Below are 17,370 nucleotides of genomic sequence, written 5' to 3'. Positions count from 1 at the left end.
TCCAGGTGGTACAGTCCCTTTCTCAGCTTTGACTTGTTGAAACATGAAGAGCACAACATGAGCCACACAGTCTAGAAAGGGAACACTCCCAGAGGATGCCTGGATAATGCTACAGCCATGGCTGTACTGGAAGCTTATCTGCTGGCCTAGTTTTAAGCTGAAGCCCCTGGCAGAGGTGTAGACTGCTCCTGGACACAGACCTGTGCTGAGTGGTGGAAGACAGGAATGAAAAGTCAAAGCAGGAGGACAGGGATCCTTCATGTCAATAGCAGCCACATAGCAGAATCATCCTGGCACTGGAGCCAATGGTTTGGGGTAGCTGGGGCCTGTTTTCCTGAGAGTAACCTTTGGGAAATAAGTCTTGACAGCAAAGGAGAAACTGCTTCAGTTTTATTGCTTTATCTATAAAAATACCTGAACTTTAAAAACCCCCAAGAGGATAAACCAGCACGTGGGAGGCCAGTGCAGTGGTGTACAGGGTGGGCAGACAAAGGGATGCAGCACTGAGGTTTCTTCAGAGAGCTGTTTTAATTCATTCCAGATGGTCGCTACGAACCTTTGTACCAACTCCTGAGGGACTGGGCCATTTCCTTTCTATCCCCATCTCCCAGAAGGAAGGAAGCTCACCATTCCTCACACCTACCTAGTTGGCAGCTTTTCCCTGCAGGGATCTCCTCGTGGCAGGAGGGATGGAACTGCCTCAAGCTGACTAACAGGGGGCCACCAGCCTCCTCTTGCGGATGCACTCCCAGATCCAGCGGGGAGTGACCCGGGTGGCCCCGGGGTTCTCCTCCGTGTCCCCGATGACGTGTGTGGCCGAGGCCGTGTCGAACTCGGGCACCAGATCCCCGTCGTAGGCGATGAAGTAGCGCCGGAGTCTCTCAAAGTCCGTCACGGAGGGGGGCAGGTAGAGCTTCACACCAGTGAATATGTCCAGCAGCACCTGCACAGGGGGACACAGGAGAAGCAGAGGGTGGTAAAAACATTTGATAGGTCTGGAAACTGCAGTAAGCTCTTTCAGGAATGGAGTCCACTGCCAGGTGCCAAGGCTCTTGGTCTAACCCTGTGCCTGGTAACTGCCAGCTGCTCTTTGGACCACCATGAAATCATGCCCAGGAGCAACCTCCAGCCAGCTCTTCTGGAAGCCAGATGTCACAGCTGAAGAGTGCTGCCCTGCCCCACTGCTCCTCAGAGTGGTGATGCTGATGTTGGCCACTAAACATCATCTTAATGTCTCTGTCTTTACAAGCTGATGCTTAGTTCAAGTAGAACATAACTGCCCTGGGAAAGAGCTTGCTGTTTATCTTACAGGAGGTACTCCAGGCTCATTGGGAAATTACAGCTCAAGTGAATCTTAATCCACTCCTGCAATTTGCTGCACAATGGGCTAGAAAGGACAGCTCCCACCTCTTCCATCTGCAGCACTCGGGAAGAGCTGCTCAGCAATCCCAGCACGTGGTGGAGCAGGACAGTGCTGCTGGGAAACAGTGTGGAGCAGCCCAGGCCCAGCAGCTCTGCCAAGCACAATGAGCTGCTGCCATCCACTTTCCTCACAAGGGGGTCTCCTGCTGCTCTTTCTGCCTTCACATTTCAATTTAGGGTGCTGCTATAGAAACATTTCAAAACCTTTTCCAGCTCGGAGGAAAAAGTGAACAGACACTTGAAACTGCCTCAGCTTCCTCCCACCCCTGAACGGCTGCTGGCAGCTGTTGGTACCTTTTTTCCATTGTCATCCATCTCAGATGCTTTTCTCTTCTCCCCTCGTTTCTCCTCCAGTTTTTGGGGGGATCCAATGACTGCTTTGCTTTCTAAAAACACAAACGTGTCTCAATTTGTGTTTTCTGTCCAGAGACTGGTTGTGTATTCAAGGGAAACCCTTTAACCTCTTCACTCTTCTCCCCACTCTTCCTGGAAAGTCCATGAATTAGAACTAGTACAACACATTTTGCTGCTGCATGAAACATCTTCCTGCCCTGATCTCCAGGATCTTGCTGTTCTCAGACTGCTCAGAAAGTTGCTTCAATTTATTCCCCAGTGATAATGGACTGGTGAAGAAAACTCATTTCACAGCTCTGCAGTTTCCTACCTGGAAATCCCCTCCCATCCAGCTGCCCCATTACAGGCATGAATTTCATCCAAATCAAATCTAATCCTGGGTCACAGCCAAAAATGTCTCGGGTTGCCTGCACAGCACCATCACTGCAGTTTCCTCTCTCAATGCCAGCACACCTCAGAGCTGTGGCTATTTATGCTGTGGACACACCAAGGGTCTATTGCCCACTGACCCTAACATGCAAGTGAAAGCTGCTGTGGGTTCCTTGAGCATCCAACACAAGGTGAAGATCCAAAGCCAGTCTGCCCCAAATGCAGAGAACACCCCTGAGGCTCCACTCCCTGGGAAGCACAAATCTTACCTTCTGGCTTCTGGGCTTTAGCAGGTGACTTGCTTGGGGGAGTTTTAATCGTGCTGTGTGGTGTGGAAGATCTGGAATTTCCCTCATTCTCTCCACTGCTGCCAGCTGTGGACTCATCTTCCTCTCCAGCAGCAACACTGAAGTCAGCCTTCTCTTTGGATAGCTGGTACAGCTCCTGTCCCACCAGACACAAAGCATTGCCTTTAGCAGCCTGGGCCAAGGCTCCCTCACCTCAACACCAAAGGACTTTCTCCTTGTGATGAAGTAGAACTTTTTGTGTTCCAGCTGATGTCCATTGCCCCTTGTTCTGTCACTGGGTGCTACAGTGTTACCCCATCCTCCTGACACCCACCCTTTAGGTACTTGTAAGTATGAATGAGGTCTCCCCTCAGCCTTCTCTCCCCCAGGCTGACCAGCCCCAGGTCTCGCAGCCTTTCCTCATCAGAAAGACGTTCCAAGATTCACATCAAAATAACCCAGCAAGCAGCCTGAGCCTACAATTCTTCACTGCACACCCTCCTATGCCAATTTGTGTTTTAAAATAGAGGCTGTTGCTGGAACTTCCAGACTGTGTCCCCTCACCTTGAGCTGCTGGAGGTTGGTGGCTGTCTGCCAGTCCTTGTCGTCGCGGATGCGGGTGCAGCGCGGGAAGCGGATGGAGATCCCGTCTGCAGTGTGAGCCTCAGCCTTGGAGAACTCAGCCCCTGTGATCTCCCACACTGGAGCTTTCTAGACACAGCATTGGGGAAAGTCACATCACAGTTCTGTGTTCTCTCATCAGCTGATTTGGTCTGTGTCCTTCCCCAGGTACACCAGCCCCTCCCCAGCCAGCACACCCAGTTCCAAATACCCCACCTGGCCTTTCTTGGTCACTTTGATCAGAAAAGCTTCTGTTTTGTAGTGAGTCAGAGATCCTCAGCTCACACATAATGCCCATTTCTAAATAACACCCTTTCTGTAGGCATGCATGGCACAAAGCATACTGAGAAACATCAACTTCTGGGTTACTGTTGTGCCTCAACCGTTTCAAGTCACATTTTTCATGCCTCAGATTTCAGGTCAGTTTCCTTCTGGAACAAATGTGATGCACAAAAACATTTCCCAGCAATGCTGCAGGTGTCACTTTTTTTTCTTGAAGCTCTTGGCCTCAAATGCACCAGATTCCAAGATAAAAACTTGTGCTTCATTTCCTGTTCCAAGTATGGGGACTCATGTTGTAACACAGACAACCTGAACACTGAAGTACAGCAGCTCCCTGTGTCAGGGCTGGGAAGCAAATGACTGTGCCAGCACTTACCTTTGGATCTGGAACAATGAAGTCTGGGTAGTAGATTTTGTTAATTTTTAGCCACCTTGGAATTTTGCTAGGATCCTGTTAATTAAAAAAGCACAAAACCAAGATGAGAGCACTTATTGATCACAGCTGAGCCTATTTCTACAAGTGGGTTGGCATGTAGGTATTACATCACTCTGGTATGGATGAGACTGGCTCCAGCCTGCAGTGCAGGGGCACTGGTGTGCTGCAGTGTCTCTTAGCTAGGGAATCACAGCAATTACGTGTTACACAGCTCTCAGTTCCTGGCATTCTAGATGTAAACCAACACCACTGGTGTTCCAATAGAGAGACACATAAAACTACTCTGTTTTTCAAAGATTCTCTAACCTCAATGCAAATGCTCTTCAGGGTGTCAAGGGAGCATTTAAATTCATCTCTCTGTTTACATAGTCTTGAAAAGGAAGATTCCTCACCTAAGTAAGGCCCTCACAAAAGGTTTTCACTCCATGTCAGGTTCTGGAGCCACATGACAATAGTCTGACTCCCACAGCTCCATCTAGTGACTCTTCACTAATCCAACAGACCCAGAAAAGGGAGCTTGGAGGGTGCTTGCTCTGCTCTTCCCAATAGAACTCAGCAGGAAACAGATGGTGCCTGGCTTCCCACTCAGCATCTGGGTACCAATCTCAGGCATGCCTCATCTCAGGAGCTGCCTGCACCTGCTGCCCCTTCGTGTCAGAGCACTTTATCTCCCTTAACTCTCACTAAGCCTCTATTCATTCCCAGCAGAGCACTTCAATGCTGCCTTTTGCCAGCACAACTGTAGCTCAGGAGGAAGAAGGCTTTTGCCAAGCCCTTTGCTGGGCATTTGTTTGATCTCTGTGCCAGAGCCCCTCTCACCTTGCTGATCTTCACCATGTCCAGCTCTGTTTGCAGACGGGCCAACGTGGCATCATCATGGCCACCAGAACACTTGGTCACAGTGCACCACTTCTCACTCTTGGGGTCATAGCAGCCCATGAGGAAGATGGACATCATCCCACCTGCAGGAGGGGACAGGAGGGTTATCCCTGTCTGCCACAGAGCTTCAAAAAGCAAAGTAATCAACCAAAACCCTTTTCCATCTTTGGGAGTCAAAGCCTTGGGCTTGTGATGGCTTCACAGCACCAGCTCCCACAGACAAAGCTGCACAAAGAGCCTCCACACCACACAGGAGCTCTGCCCAAACATGAAGGCTTTGCTGTGCCAACTAACCCACAGTAAACCCACTGTCTGGCATGTGATGAGCTGCAGCAGATGGTCACTGCTACAGTCAGTCTCATTCTGGTAGGAGAACAAATGCTACAGGGGGCCTGGAGTGGGAAAAAGCTGGAGAGTTTTCTGGACTGACAGATCTCTGCCTGAAGCCAAGCCCAGAGACTTACCTTTGCTGCCTTGTCCGTAGAAAGCTCCCAGCACCACCAGGTCTGCAGTGTCAGCCATTGCCCCCTCATTCAGGTAATCCTTCTTCACCTTCAGCCAGTGTCGTTTTCCTGGTTCATAATTCCCCTGTGCAAAACCAGGCAAGAAGCCAGTCAGAAGGAGCACTGGTGGACAGCTCTCCCCTCAAACAGCTCTTGTTTTTCCCCACTCAGCAGTGCTCAGCTAATACAAAGAGCAACTTGGTCTGAATGATCTGGAGAAGAACCCAGAGGCATTTCAAGGTCCTTCATCCACAGACCCCTGTGTGCTGCTATTCCCCAATTCCCAGCATACACCAGTGAACTTGCCTTTATGTCTTTCAACACCAGTCCCTCCAGTCCCTCCCGGATGACTCGGGTGATCATATCAGCCAGATCTGAAGCTTTCTGAAAAGGAATGGAATCCTGGTTAGCTCAAGTCTGTCAAAGGTCTTCAGGCTCTCTCTTTGGAGCAGTGGTGCCACCAGTTTTCCAAGGAGAGTTTCACACTGGATATTCTCTTTGCTGCACATCAGTGACTAAGCTGAGAATATGTCTCGAAAAGGAAAGGGTTTGGTAGTTAAAAAAATACCCGAGAGACAAGATGCCACACTGACTGTGTCCCCAAGATGTGCAGGACATACAAAATCAGTTTTCCTCAGCCAGCAGTGCCTGCTTGCTTCTCTGGCCAACTGCCTTGGAACCTGTGCTCTTTTCTTCTTCCCCAAATGCTTTCTCTGTCCCAAATGCCCAAGCACTCTCTGCCTAAACCAAGGTGCTACAGAAATCAGTAGCAGTGGGGAAAAATAATGGGACACAGGGCTTGTGCATAAGAATCAGAGGAAAAACTGATCCTGCTGCTGACTAAATGCAGCTTTAGCACTGAGGATGTCTCTGGAGATGGGGCATTTGAAGTTGCCAGTTTAGGAACTGGAAGCAGCTCAGCTCCATTCAATCCTCCTTCAGTCTTCTTTACATTGCACAACACAGTATGTTACATCAGGCTTTAGCTTCTAACAATCTCAAAGTCACAATGACCACAACATTAAGAAGCCAAAGAGATGGGAGGTGTGCAAGTTAAGGCTCTACTGAAGTGGCTGTAGCCAAGACAAGTTGGGAGCAGAGGCACAGTCCTCTTGAACACCACCGGCTCGAGACGGCTTGCACACAGACCAGAAGTAGGGAACTGCTGGATTTGCAGCCTTAATCATACAAAAAGCCACATGGTGAAGGAGCAGCAGAGTGCTCAGAGTGCAAGCCAAGAGATCAGTGTGCATGCTCTGTAACAGGGAACTCACTGTGACGTGCTTCATCTCCGAGAACAGGATCCGGTTGGGGATTTCAACCATGTTATCGTGCAGAAACTTGCGCCGTTCACACAGGGGCCTGAGGCAGGGTGTGGAGAAACAAAGCATTTTGCCATGAAATGCCAGGCAGGTGAACACTCAGAAAAGCTGTTTAAATGATTTTCTCCTGCAGGGTTCCATAAAGGACACACAATTCCCTCCAGGAAGTGAGTTATAAAAGAGAAATGTTGTGTTAAGGGGATGGAAGATGAGCTGGGTGCTGAGCTACACTCACTGCAGATGAAAGGCAGTTAAATGTGGAGGATGGAGCTCTGCAGGGAAAACAAGGCACAGCAAGGATGGTGCCATGCTGTCTTCATTTTCCAAGGGGGAATGGCCAGTGTTAACATTAAGGCAATGTGAGCTGCTCCCTCTGCAGTGGTTGTGTACTGCAGCAAGATGATGCTGGGAACCCAGTGAGGCTGCTCTCAGCCTGTGCCAGACACACACCTGTCCATCAGGCTGACGTCATTGAAGTAGATGCAGTCAAACACGAACAAGCAGACGTTGGCATCCTGGAAAGCAGCTTTCTGAAAGGCAAGGGAGGTTGGTTAAAGGAAACCTGCAGTCACAGAAAGCAGCAATGTGGAGTTTTAGCAAAACAACAGCAACAAAAGGGCCTGTTTTTGTCTCCATAAGCCTTTTTATAACAAGCTTAGGCTTGTTCTGAAAGACAGAAGTATGCTGAGAATTACTGTCAGACTGAACGTGTCTAAGCACAAACTAAGATAAAACATGCTGCTTTCCTTCTGACAGGGCAATAATGCCCCAAATAGTAATGACTTCTGGCAACACAACATCCACCACTGCTGCTGCAACTAAAACCCAACAGGAATTCCAGACTTCAGATTAATGGCTACTTTAAGCACCTAGATTCACTTTCATTTTCCTGCCCTTTCCCTCATCACAATTTAGTCTGGACATCAGCATTATGTGGCATGCTGCACTGAATGACCTCTGCAGCACTGTGGTCTTCCAGCCTGCCACAGCTTGCTCAAGGCACTGACAGGCAAGGGCACAATGCAAGGGATTTTGAATAGTTATCATGAAGTTTCCTCACTGTTCTGTCAGTGATCAGAGTAACATCACATCTGTTGTGCTTCAGTCAGAGCAACCACGACACAGCCTCCAACCACAACAAAGGATTTTTCTTTCTTTTTTTCCCCTTTTACCTTGTGTACACCAAGAGTCCCAAAAGGAAGTGGTTTGCCAGTTTTGTTGTCAATCAGAAGAACTTCTGAATCCAGGATCATACTCTGCCCCCCAGGGAAAGCTTTGGGGATGAAGTCCTTAAAATGAGCTACCTTGAGGGGAAAAAAAAACCAACAGAAAGGAAAATACGTCTACTGGCTGAAGAGAGGAACTCACTGCAGGGCAGATGTTTTCTCCAGAAGCCTGTCAGAGGCTTACCTGCACTGGCTTTGCCTTCTGCTATTCTACAGGCTGCAGTCTACAACTAGAAAATAGGAGTCCTGAACAAACAGAACCCAGTCACCCAGCTGGCATCAAGCCTCCCAAAGTGCAGTGTGTAAAGAAGGCAGATAGCTTAACTGTAGCTTCAAGCTCTTCATGCCCACCAAAACCAACTGACCACAATTCTATCAAGTGTTTCTTTTCCAGGCTCCAAGTAGCTACACATATTAGACATAAAAGTCTACAACAGGAGGTATCCTGGTTGCCCAGAGAAATTGCCTAGAAACTCAGTTGTGTTTGTAGAGGACACAAGAGACAGTTTAGAGGTGCTTACTTTGTGTGGGAGGACAGGTTTGAGGCTTCTGCTGAAGTAGTTGAAATGATCTCCATTTTTATGGACCTGCACCCGCTCTCCATCGTATTTGATCTCTGCATACATGCCATTTGGGCACTTCTTCATGGCATACTCGATTGACTTACAGGCTTCAGCCTTAGAAAGGTGAGGAGAGGTAAGTTGCAACCAAACTCGAGATATTTAAACATAGAGCTTCTCTTACCTAAGTTCATGAATGAACTACCCACTCCCTTATAAATCTTTGTCCAGTGTCTCTGGTATTTAGAATCACCTGCATATGCCCAGATAACTACAGCTTTTCAGTGCTCATCTCCTCCAGACACCTCAGGCTCATGCCTTTTGTAGCAATGCACTTGACCAGAAGGAAAATGTTTAATTTGTTCAAACAAAACCCCAAAGTTATTTGATTCTCTCTCATCCCAGGTAAAGCTTCTGTTATTTCCAGAGAAAGGATTCACTTCTGGGATGACAGCAAAAAAGTGACTTCTGGACTGACAGCAAGTCAAGATCTTCAGCTTCTGCAGTGACACTGGAGGTCTAAGTACTGAATGCTGACCCCTCACTTTATAAAATGGCATTAAACATGAAAACTACACACTATTAATCGTAGAATCACAGAATGGTAGGGGTTGGAAGGGACCTTTAGAGATCATCTAGTCCAACCCCCCTGCAGAAGCAGGTTCACCTAGATCAGGTTGCATAGGAACTCATATACACAGCTCATATACACACAGGCACTTATCCATCTACAGATCTGTAAAGGTGAGGGTCACTGACATGAGAACCCCATCTCCTGCTGGGCTGAGGGCTACTGGTGCTGGGGAGCCAACATTACCAGCATGGGCTGCACGGGGGTCATCAGAGAGGCCTGAACGCTGAGCGTGCGCTTCCGCCCCGGCTCCTTCTCAGCCTCCTGCTGGTTCTTCAGCACTCGCTCGACCACGTCCTGCAGGTTCCGGGATGCTTTGAAGGCCTCGTAAGCGTTGGGATCCAAAGCATCCAACCTTTAACAGATGGAGGAGAGGAGAGAAACAGGGATCAACCTGAGGGCTGCTGCTCCTGGCCTATGAGGCTAATGCTCACGTCTGGTTTTGTCTCACGGTGACAGGGCTGACTTACACGTGCTTTGCTCCAGCGTTCATTTTCAAGTCATGCTTAATGAGCCTGATGATGCATTTCAGGTCATTGCCTGTACATCTGAAGTGCAAGAGAAGATTCAGAAATGTGACACAGTTAACTGAACTACCTTCCCAGCTGAACAAAAGAAACTGATCTGGGCCTCTGTAACCATAGGTTCTCCCCTTCTGTAGTGTTTAAACACAAATGAGGACACATGTTACTGGTGACACCTCAGAGGCATGGGAGAATATCCAAAGGCTTTTTTAGCACCTTTATGTTTGGGTGCCAATATTAATCCTGCCTCAGCTCAATGCACCTTCCCAAATTCCCTTAAAACATCAAGAGTAAATGACAGTTAACACCCTGAGCCTCAGAGCAACACAAACTGAGCCAGGCCAAGAATCTCCAACATGTCTCAAGACTTTTCCCAACATACCTAAAACCAGCAACTTAATGAACAGCTAAGTACCATTAAGGTAGTTCTACTATTAGTTTTCCACCTATTCCAGCTTGGGATATGTAGATAATCACTTCTAGTCTTTAGGGTAAACCTTCAGAGGCTGATCACTTTCCTTACCTGCGAGTGATATTTTGCAGCACACTTTGCTGGTCATCTTCCTTAGTAAGCTTGGATAGCTGGATTAGGAATTCATCTACCTCTTGGATGGTCAGGAGACTTTTGGCTGCTGGAGGACAAGTCTTGCTCTGTTCAAAGAAGAGGCGTACGGTCTCGGAAACATCTCCCTGTCTCCACAGAGAAAACAAGGGTGTGGATCAGAGCTGTGGTTAGAGAATGGGGACACACTGGAATGACGCTGAATCCCCAGAAAGTAGGATAAAGCACAGGAATGATGTTGGGATTGAATGAAAGAATTGGAATCAAACATTAGAAGAAAGCTGCCACGACACAGAACAAAGCTCCTTGGCTGTTTCATTTGCAAAAAAATAGTAAGTAAGAGTACCAGTATCATCTCAGTGCTCTATTTGTCACTGGTGCAGCATCACAGACCCTCTATTTCCTCATGTTGAATCCACTTGTAAATCCAAGGATCTGACACAGTCTAGTGATGTCACTAGAAGGCAGTATATACCAGGGCACTAAACAGAGGTGAAAAAGTCAGCTTCATTATTGAATTCACCCATTTTGTCCATCCTGCAATGAATCAGAAGCGTGCCCAGGCATCAACAACTCCTGTGCACACCAAGTAAAAGCCCACGTGGCAGCAGTTGCAATTATACTGATGTACCTTAACTGTATGAACCAGCTTCAGCTCACAGCAACAGATTTGTTCACTCACTCACAGCTTTTGGGATGTGATGTTACAAAACAAAGGGAATCAGCTCCACGGGGATAGGCCAGACAAAGCAGCTCAGATGAAGCGGACACTGTCCAGCTTGCCTAGGTATTTTAGTCTTGCTTTCTAAAGCTTTACAGGTGAATTCATATCTTGTTTTCTGTTCAAACATTATGATTTAAAGGTTTCAGATGGCAGAAAGTGCTATGAGAACTGCTAAAGCAAAGAAAAAGAAGTTACCGACTCCCATTGTAGCAGTCAAGCTAACGACCTCCCAAGTAAGAGTAAAACCTTACAGCATTTCCATACCAAGGGACTGAACAGCAGGAATTAAGAGAACTGCTCTCTGTACTCACCTGTTCCAGGTCCTGGACCATTTCTTCTTGGCTGCAGTTAAAAATCCTACTAAACAGCTTTACAATCTGCTTATCGCTCAGGTTGTAAACAATTTTAATGACGCCTGGTAAGAGCAGCTTAATGGTCAGGTACACATCCCCATGGAAGCCATCTGCAAAGCACAAACCACAGACCATGAGAAACTGTCACAACTTATTTTCACCTACCAGCTGTGGTTGGTTGTGCCCATTAGCATGACCCTGGGGGAAAAAACCCATCTCCTGCTGGGGCTTCCTCTTTGCAGCACGCTGCTCTGCTTCACGTGAAAGGTTTCTCAGGGGAAACATCCACAACTGTCCTTCAAACCTATCTCAGCACTAAATCTTACAGTGCCTACATTCTCCACAATCCCAGACTGAGACATTCTTACCTGATCTTATTATGTAGCTAAAAAGTTCACTTGGCAAATGTTATCTCCAAGCACACAGCTTGGGTTACACAGCGAGCAGATTTCACTGAACCCTTGCTTTTCAAGTCATACTTTGAGGTTTGCTTTTAGAAGGCTTTCAAATGCTGAGAATGCCAAGCAAGAACCATACCTCCTCCAGATCCCTTCTTCAGAAAATCCTGGATGATCTGTGTTTTCACATTATAGCTGGGCTTCTCAGCAACCATGGCGCAGAGCTTCCTGAACTCCCGCAGCAAGCAGTCCTTGTGCTTCGGATCACATCTTTTTGCAGAAAGGCTAGACTTGTGGGAAGAGTTTGCAGACACATCTTCTGAATTCTTTGGCTTGGCTGCATCAAAGACAAGAGAAGTTGCTTTTTTAACAAGTACAGTATGGTGCAAAGTTTCAAGCTGAAGCTACCTCTGCTGGGCCAGCTGAAAAGAACAATCCCAGCATGCTGGAAAAGCTTCAGAACTGAGCCATGTTTGCTGTGCCCAAATTGTGCTGTGGCTTCAATTTTTAATTAAAACTTTTTTTTCCCTTAGTTTAGCTTTTCACAGTACACCAGTATTATCTGGACCTTAATTCTACCAGACAAACATGATTAAACCTCAGTGAAATGGGATTCGTGCTGGCAGATGCCCCTGTTTTACCTCTACTTTATAGGCCTTTGCCCTTCACAGCCAGATACTTTCCTAAGATCATTTAAAAAATGATGTTACAATACCAACCTCTTACAATCTCCCTCTTACCATACTCATACCCCTCCCCATTCTCATCCTTTTGGCTGTGTATGTGGCAACATGTGCTCTGGGTGGTTCAGAGCTACACGTCTGTGTCAGGTCCTGCTGTTTTGCTGGCACCTGTTTTTCAGGACAAGCTGCTGAGGAGCAACAGGTTTTCCTTCCATGAGCACTTCAAGTGGGCATGGCTTACAGATCCTGATCTCCTTGTGGTGTATCTTTAGTTGATATCCTTGCAGTTTGAGCCTGATATTATGGGTTACTGCACAAGCTTTGTTTCCTTGGGAATACCAGAAACTCAGTTCAGCCTAAGAAGACACCGACCACTTTTGGCAACCCAGATTTTCAAACACTAACTAAACCAACTTCTGTAGACCAAAAGCTACTGATCTGAACCAAAGTCAAACACCTCCCAGGCCGACATTAGAAGACAAGGATTTCCCAGAATCACTTTCTTAAGTCCTACCTGTGAAGCCAGAGAACTTCTTTGGTGATGGATTGATGAGAGCTAAGGGATCTTTTGTGGTTAGTTGTCCTGTGGCAGTAAGCTTAGCTTGGACTATCACTTTTTTCTTGGGTGTACTTCCAGCCTTGGAATTAGCTTCTGTAAAACAGCAAGGTTCAAATCAGCAGTCAGGAATAACCTCCTACATCTCTTAATGTACTATGTAAGATACACAGCAACAAATGAATCATAAAACAACTGGAAATAGAGGATAAAAGAAACCAGAAGGAATATTTTTCAGTATCAAAAGTTAAAGGACTATATAATTTACTAAAGATCATGGAAAAAACCCACTGAAAATGGAAAATAACTGATGCTTCCTCCTGGGATTTATCTGCCCATGAATTAAATCAGCTTCTCCAGAACCACTTAATGAATTAAGAAGTGCTACTGCAGCAGTGACTACTTCTTCCCTACAGGGCAGAGACACAGATTTTGGTAGCTCTAGCCACTAACAGATGAGTGAGGATTTTGTGGTAAGGGCAGAGCTGTGTGGCAAGCAGGGACATACCTTGAAAATGAGTAAAGAAGAAAACTGACCCAGGTGTTGCCTCGTGCCTCACCTGAGATGTGCTTGTTGATTAATTCTTTCTCCCCATCTTGTAGCTCTTCCCATCCTTCCAAGTCTGTGATGTCTTCGATTTTCTTGGTGGTGGCCCTGGCCTTCTCTAGCTTCTCGAAGATGCACTTCACATGGTACCACTCCTTCATGTCCCCACCAGACTCCGTGAAAGGATTCGGAACAATCTTCCCAATGCGCACCATCCCCTTCACAATCTTCTCCTTGCACTTCTTGCAGCCTGCTGTGCCCCGCTTGGCATAGTCCACACAGTACCTCTGCTCTGCCATGTCCTCTGCAGCCGTGCAGGCTGGGTGCAGGGAAAGGTGGAAAAGCCCAGCACCACCCCTCTGATTTCTGCCTGCAGCCTGGGGAGATACACGGCGTAACAGCAGCTGGTGCCAGGAGCTGGGGCTGGCCGTGGGGAGGCTGATGTGACAAAGGCAGGATCTGGGCAAAGAGACCTGTCTATAGAGGGAGAAAAGTCCTGTGTTCCTGCAGAGTGTCCGGGCAGCCTGTGACAGTGTCCAGCTCCCTGTGGGCATCCAGCCTGCTCCGTCTGTGCTGCAAGAAGTGCGAGAGGAGGCGCTGAGCCCTGCCCCACGGGCCCCGTGCTCTGTGCCCGCTGTGAGGCGTGCGGCCTCTCGAGGCCTCCATCCCCACCCCTCCCTCCCAGACCCACCCCGCAGCGGCCTCCCGGGTCCTCATCGGCCCCTGCACCCGCGCCACGGGCCCCGATCCTCCGCCCAACTGCTCCACAGTGCCCTCCTCACGCTCAGGCCCCGCCAGTCCCCGCTGCCCTCACACGCGCGCTCTGATCCCCGCCATCCCGCACCAGCGCCGCTTCCCGCCCCGCCGCCACAGGCCCCGCACCCCCAGCGCCGCGCGGAAGGGCTCACCGGGATCCTCACGGCACGGCCATCCTGCGCCGCTCCACTCTACCCTTCCCTCAGGCTGGCGGGCGGGCGCGACCCCACACAAACCCTCCGCCCCACACAAACCCTCCGCCCCACACAAACCCTCCCTCCCCGCCTCAGGCCGGAGGAACGGCCGCCGCGGCCCGCGCGCTTCGGCGGCCCAGCGCGCACGCGCGCCCGCCCCTTCCGCCGCCACACAGCGGCGCGCGCGCGTGACGCCACGCTGAGGGCGGGTGGAGCCCGCCCCGCCCCGCCCCCGGCACAAGCCACGCCCCTCCCTCACACAAGCCACGCCCCCCTGACCAAACCACGCCCCTTACTCTCGCCGGCCCCGCCCCGCTCCAGCGGAAGCTCCGCCCCTATAAGAAGCCCCGCCCCCTCGCGCGCGGGCACCTGGGAGCGCTTTTCCCGCCTTGGGCCGGTCGCGGGCGGGTTCGGGATCGTCGTCGTCGTCGTCGTCGTCGTCGTCGTCGTCGTCGTCGTCGTCGTCGTCGTCGTCGGGATCGTCGTCGTCGTCGTCGTGGTGTTCGGGGTCGTCGTCGTCGTCGTTGTTGTCGTGTTCGGGATCGTCGTCGTCGTGTTCGGGATCGTCGTCGTCGTCGTCATGGTGTTCGGGATCGTCGTCGTCGTCATGGTGTTCGGGATCGTCGTCATCGTCGTCGTGTTTGGGATCGTCGTCGTCGTGTGTGGTGGGTTCTTGGACTCCATTCTGAGAGTGCTCCGTCGAGTTGGAGCAGGTGTGAGTGGAATGCCTGAGCTCTGGCTTCCCGACCTACTCCCTCCAGGAGTGCTGTCGAGTTGGGGCAGGTGTGAGGGCAATGCCTCAGCTCTGGCTTCCCCACACCCTCCCTCCACGAGCACAGTGCCATGGTGCTGCTGGTTTGAGGTGCTCATGTGTCACTGGTCCTTCAGGCACGGCTGTCCCGGAGTGCTACACAGAGTTAGTGCAGGTCTGGACTACTTATTCCCTTCTCTCCAGCCTTGTGGTGGCCCTTCAGGAGCATTAAGCCATATTTGTGCTGTTTGAGGTGCTGCAGTGGCACCTGGCCTTCCAAAGGGCCCTCCAAGAGTGCTGTGCTGCACCTGCCCAGGCCTGAAGCACTGCCCGAGCCTCTGAAAGGGGCTCTCCAAGAGCCCTGTGCTGTGCTGTGTGGGTCTGAGGTGCTGCCCTGTGCTTGGGCTCCCAACACAGGCTCTCCAAGAGCACTCTCCTGTGTTGGTGTGGGCCCTGAGGTGTTGCTGTATCCTTTGACTGCTTGAAAATAGCCCTTTACTGCAATACAGATGGGCACATACCTGCAGTCCAACTGTTTTCTCTCTGCTGGTGGCAGCTGTCCCCTTTTCTTTGAGGAAAATGTGGCTGTGCTGTGCCAGGAGGCTGCAGAGGAAGCTGGAGTGGTTGTGATACCATCCACCAACAGGATTGCTGCTTTATCCAGGAGAAGATTGTCACAGGCAGGCCATCCCTGGTCACAAAACTGGGATGAAGTCCATGAGATAAGCATTTCTGATCAGCAGGATCTGGCTATAAAGCAGTCAGTCACCATTACTTTGCAATACTTTACATCACTGTACTTGCCTCTTGGACAATTCATTCAATCCATGACCTCATAATAGAAACATACCTTCCTGTCTTATGGCCCAGAGGTGGTGGAAGCCCCAAAAGAGCAGAAAGCAAGAAGCTCTCCGAACCAAATCCATCTGGGACTTTGTGCAACAGAAGAGGAATTGCAGGATTCAGGGAGTTCACAAAGGACTTATCAAGGACTTTTGACTTCATGTGGAAGGCGTCTGGACCAGCACCATGCTCCAGTTTTAAAACACTGAACCAAAAGACTGTGACTTCCAGCCCATGCAGTTGGCAGACTCAGAGTAAAGGTAAGTGTGAGAGTTTAATGTTGTTAAATTCTTTATTGTTGCAATTACTTTGACAAATGTGTACCATTGAGAAATTGTGTAGAGAACTGGCAGTGGCTGATGCAACAGTTTGCATTACACTGACAGCTGATAGGGGAAGAAAGCTATGGAATCCAGAAAAGAGAGAGCTTGCTTGGAGCATGGAGCACAGTACAGTGTCCACAGTGTCCTCTTTGGTGAGGTGTCTCATTCGCTGTGTGTTTGAGCCTTGTAAAAGAGACGGAAAGACAGGATTTACTTCCCTAACTTTTACTGTCTTGAAGTCAGCAAAATGGTGTACACTAGGCTGTGTCTATAATTGGTAGAGAAGCCTGCAGATGGCATCTCAGAGGTTTCAGTTGGGGTGAGATGAGTTGGCTTGTGGCTTCTTTTCAGTCTGGAGGATGTCTAGGTAGTAGCACAGAAAGGTAAGGGAAGTAGGAAAGCTCCCTTCCAGAGAGTGGTGTTTGGACTGGAGACTGGACAGGAGGTAACAGGCATGTGGCAGAACCTTGCCAGGAGACAGGGTGAGCTTTAGTTACATGTGGAGTGCCAGACAGGCACAGCTGATGTTTGGTTGCTTTTGAAAGGTGTGGGTGTAACAGCAGCAAAGCTGGGGCACTCAACTCCAGCTCTCGAGGGTGGCTGAACACCTTTCATCCTGGAGCATTAATTTTGCTGTTCTTCCACTGTGGCTCTAAGGGAATGAGTGGAAAGCTGAAATCATGCACCTTCTGATCTTTTTGTGGCTAGCAGGTCTGAGATGGCATTAGGAAGTGTTAGGGAAGGTTCAAGTGGTGTGGCATGCAAGGGCCCTGATTTTGGCCAGTGCTCTTAAGTTTTCCATGTAAGCACTCCTCCCCTGAAGCTGAAGTGTGCATGTACTGGTGTTACTCTGAGTGGGAAGGCGTGTTTTCAACGGGCGGAACTGAAATTGCTTTGAGTTTTGCAGTCTTGTTTGAATAAACTCATCCAACTCCCACTTTGGCTAAGATGTACTTTTAAACAGCTGGGAATAAAGCAATATATCTAGTGAGCCTCCTTCCATAAAACTAAAGGGTAGGGAGTTCACTGGAAGCTGAGAGAAAACTAGGAGACAAATCACTGCTGTTTCTCAAAGGAATCACAGCTGGTGTTGTTCTAGGAAATGCTGGAACTGGAGAGTTGAGCCTCTTAACATAATGCTCTGTATAAAAGTCATCAATGACAGACTAGGAGAGAGGCCTCTAGGAAAGTAGAACTCTGTTTTGAGTAGTTTATTCCACTAATAGAGCAAAAAGAATCCCCCAAAAGTCAGATTTAAAGGTTT

The 17,370-nt window shown here is 49.1% G+C and overlaps 1 protein-coding gene across 2 annotated transcripts; it reads right to left on the bottom strand.

The window, feature by feature from the left end:
- Positions 1-375: 375 nt before the first annotated feature.
- LIG3 (DNA ligase 3) lies at positions 376-14,306 on the bottom strand. 2 transcript variants are annotated; one of them, XM_062012543.1, is made up of 20 exons: positions 14,148-14,306; positions 13,253-13,807; positions 12,651-12,788; positions 11,593-11,790; positions 11,014-11,165; positions 9,940-10,106; positions 9,363-9,440; positions 9,079-9,247; positions 8,223-8,378; positions 7,648-7,779; positions 6,926-7,005; positions 6,428-6,515; positions 5,460-5,537; positions 5,115-5,238; positions 4,591-4,733; positions 3,712-3,786; positions 2,997-3,143; positions 2,415-2,589; positions 1,717-1,808; positions 376-943 (listed from the first exon to the last, which is right to left on the bottom strand). In XM_062012543.1, the coding sequence occupies exons 2-20, from the start codon at positions 13,791-13,793 to the stop codon at positions 710-712; spliced, it is 2,967 nt and encodes a 988-aa protein (XP_061868527.1). In that variant the 5' UTR covers positions 13,794-13,807; positions 14,148-14,306; the 3' UTR covers positions 376-709. The 2 variants fall into 2 exon arrangements, with proteins under 2 accessions (XP_061868527.1, XP_061868526.1); XM_062012542.1 differs by having other exon boundaries at positions 13,253-13,812; positions 14,148-14,305.
- Between the last annotated feature and the right edge of the window lie 3,064 nt (positions 14,307-17,370).

This window comes from Colius striatus, chromosome 20, assembly GCF_028858725.1.
Source record: "Colius striatus isolate bColStr4 chromosome 20, bColStr4.1.hap1, whole genome shotgun sequence".
In the NCBI taxonomy this organism is placed as follows: domain Eukaryota; kingdom Metazoa; phylum Chordata; class Aves; order Coliiformes; family Coliidae; genus Colius; species Colius striatus.
The sequence above is the reverse complement of the archived record's forward strand: the minus strand, read 5'-3'. Positions and strand labels throughout refer to the sequence as shown.